Source organism: Mustela putorius, unplaced genomic scaffold (genome assembly GCF_011764305.1).
Source record: "Mustela putorius furo isolate JIRA1106 unplaced genomic scaffold, ASM1176430v1.1 tig00000127_pilon_pilon_pilon, whole genome shotgun sequence".
NCBI lineage: Eukaryota > Metazoa > Chordata > Mammalia > Carnivora > Mustelidae > Mustela > Mustela putorius.
This window is the reverse complement of record NW_025421288.1, coordinates 1,221,059-1,223,804: the sequence shown is the minus strand read 5'-3', so window position 1 is coordinate 1,223,804 and position 2,746 is coordinate 1,221,059. Positions and strand designations below refer to the sequence as shown.

Here is a 2,746-nt window from a genome sequence, read left to right as displayed (position 1 = left end):
GATATCACCTAAAATATCTGGTGTCAGGTTCTGTATTGCATACTTGAATCTCATGAAGTATGGATTATGTTAATTCCACATATAAAAGGAAGGGCCAAGGTCCCTAAAGAAAGTGATGAAGCACTATAAGCAAAAGTAGAGATGGAGATACTTTAAAATGGCAGAGATATTATCCAATGTTTTAAGCTATAAGGGAAGATTAATGGATCATCTCAATGAAAATACAACACCGAACAAAGCTTCTCCACATGAAGAAATAAAAGGATTCCCTAATTAGAAAAATAAATAAATCTTACTTATCATATCTAAGCCTTTTGTTTGGATATTTTTCTTGCCTTAACTTCTTTAACATTAATATTACAATTTGGAAGCAGAATTCCTTTTCAATCCTATTAGCTAAGTAATATAAACTAAATTATATACTTAAACATCTTGCAGTTATAAAAATAAGTTATATACTTCGAGTATTAAGAATGAGTTGTCTTTGTATTGGAGGAGTGAACCAAGTGTTTATGTTCCATTTCTTAAAATGTTTCCCTGAAATATATAATGATCACTATTAATTCTGAAAAAGAACAATTGAACAAAAGAGAAGCCCATGAAAATTGTCCAGTAATGAAAATAAAGATACAAAACTAATTTTAGCATAACTCATCACATGGAACACAAACATATAGCTTCAAAAAAAAAAAAAAAAAAAAAACGTTTAATGCCCAAAAGCCACAAACCTACTTAACTAACAATTTATGAAAATCTTAGAAATCATTTTTGATCATTATAATATTTACACCTTAAATGCTTTCATCATACCCAAGTTCATTAAATCTGAGGAGAAATTCATTACAAATTAATAATCCTTTCCTGGGTGGAGTTACTCTTCATTGAAAAAAGGTGATAATTTCTCTTCAGCATCATTTTCTTCTCTTCCACAGCTTTTTCATAGCATTTTTCATCTCTCCATTTCTCAGAGTATAGATCGGAGGGTTTAACATAGGGGTGATAACTGTGTAAAATACAGTCAAGGATTTATCAATGGGTAAAGGAGAAGGAGGTCTCACATATGTAAAAATGCAAGGGACAAAGAAGAGAACCACCACTGTAATGTGAGAGCCACAAGTGGATAAGGCTTTGCGCCTCCCTTCCTGACTGTGGGTCTTCAGAGATTGCAGAATGACCCCATAGGAAATGAGTAAGACCGTAAAGATGACCACACAGATTGCCCCATCATTGGCAACTATAATGAAGCCAATAACATAGGTGTCAGTGCAGGCAAGTTTTAATAACGGATACATGTCACACATAAAATGGTCAATGACATTGGGACCACAGAAGGGAAGATTATAAGCAAAGAGAAGTTGAACAACAGCATGCAGAAATCCTCCAACCCAGGCCAACAGCAACAACAGAACACACACCCGTTGATTCATGATTGTCAAATAATGCAAAGGTTTGCAGATGGCCACATAGCGGTCATAGGCCATGACCACCAGGAGCAAAATCTCAGCACCACCAAATAAGTGCTCTATAAAGAGCTGAGACATGCAAGCTTGTAAGGAAATGGTTTTTTTCTCATAGAGTAAGTCTATAATCATATTTGGAGTAATTGTAGTAGAATAAACAGCATCCATAAAAGATAAGTAACCAAGGAAGAAGTACATAGGGGTATCCAGGGATGGGCTGACCACCACAGTTACCACAATGAGTAAGTTGCCCACCATTGTCAGGATGTAGATGATCAAGAACACAACAAACAGTATTTTCTGACCTTGGAGGCTCTGAGTGAGCCCCAAGAGGACAAACTCAGTCACATTGTTCCTGTGTTCCATATGTTCTTTTGCTTCTCCTTATTTCACAGTTCAAGAAAAAATTAGCTATAAATGTAATGATTACTGATGACTTCCTGAAATCTAACACAATCTATTTATTCATTTACCTAATAGGCATTATAGTTCCTTATGTTCCAGCACTTTCAGAAATTACAAAATACAAAGTGGATGAAAATATTTTCCCTAACCTCACCAGTATTGCTTACTCAGGCAGAAATAAGTCACTAAAAACATTGTAGGAAAAGGACACAGTAATATATAAATGGAAGGCCACAACCAACTTTCCAACTGGAAGCTAGTAAAATTGTACATGTAGTGAATTCTTCATATAAAAATTTTCAACTGAATTGATTTAATGAAATACTATAGAAAGATTTGTATTTACTTCTCAGCTAACACAAGAGATGTTTTCTAACTTCCAGAATCCTCTTAATTCATAAATAAAATTGATACATTTTATGGTATCAAAACATCTCAAGGACTTTAAAAAGATACCATGACATCAATAGATAAAAACAGATGGGGAGAAAGAATTCCATTTCGGAGGCCATACACAGAGTTAATATCAAAATACACAGAGCTTTAGGCAAGTAAAATATAGAAGAGAAAGAAACCAATGGCAAGTTGGTAAGTCATATAGAGAAGCATTTATAGGAATAGCCAACAGTCATATGCGATGATGTTGAAACTCATCTGTAAACAGAAACATAGGAACTGAAGTAAGAGCTTGATTATGGAAGTATGACCTTGGATTCTTCAAAATCATTCACTCAAGTTTGTGGATGCTACAGTATTCTCTAAATTTCAAAAGATCAGCAAACAATGCCCAGAAAACACATCAATTGAAACCATCTGTAGAGTTAGAAATATCTTGCCCATTAAAATATCCCTAAGCCTGAAACTAGTTTCTAAAAATACTG

At 34.2% G+C, this 2,746-nt stretch overlaps 1 protein-coding gene across 1 annotated transcript; it reads right to left on the bottom strand.

Moving 5' to 3' along the window:
• Nucleotides 1-911: 911 nt before the first annotated feature.
• Nucleotides 912-1,826, bottom strand: LOC101693220 (olfactory receptor 4A15-like). The gene has a single exon (XM_004781647.1). The coding sequence runs from the start codon at nucleotides 1,824-1,826 to the stop codon at nucleotides 912-914; it is 915 nt and encodes a 304-aa protein (XP_004781704.1).
• Nucleotides 1,827-2,746: the final 920 nt, after the last annotated feature.

Bases quoted from the DNA above. Each gene is read 5' to 3' on its own strand.
- LOC101693220 (XM_004781647.1), bottom strand. From the start codon at position 1,826: ATGGAACACAGGAACAATGTGACTGAGTTTGTCCTCTTGGGGCTCACT.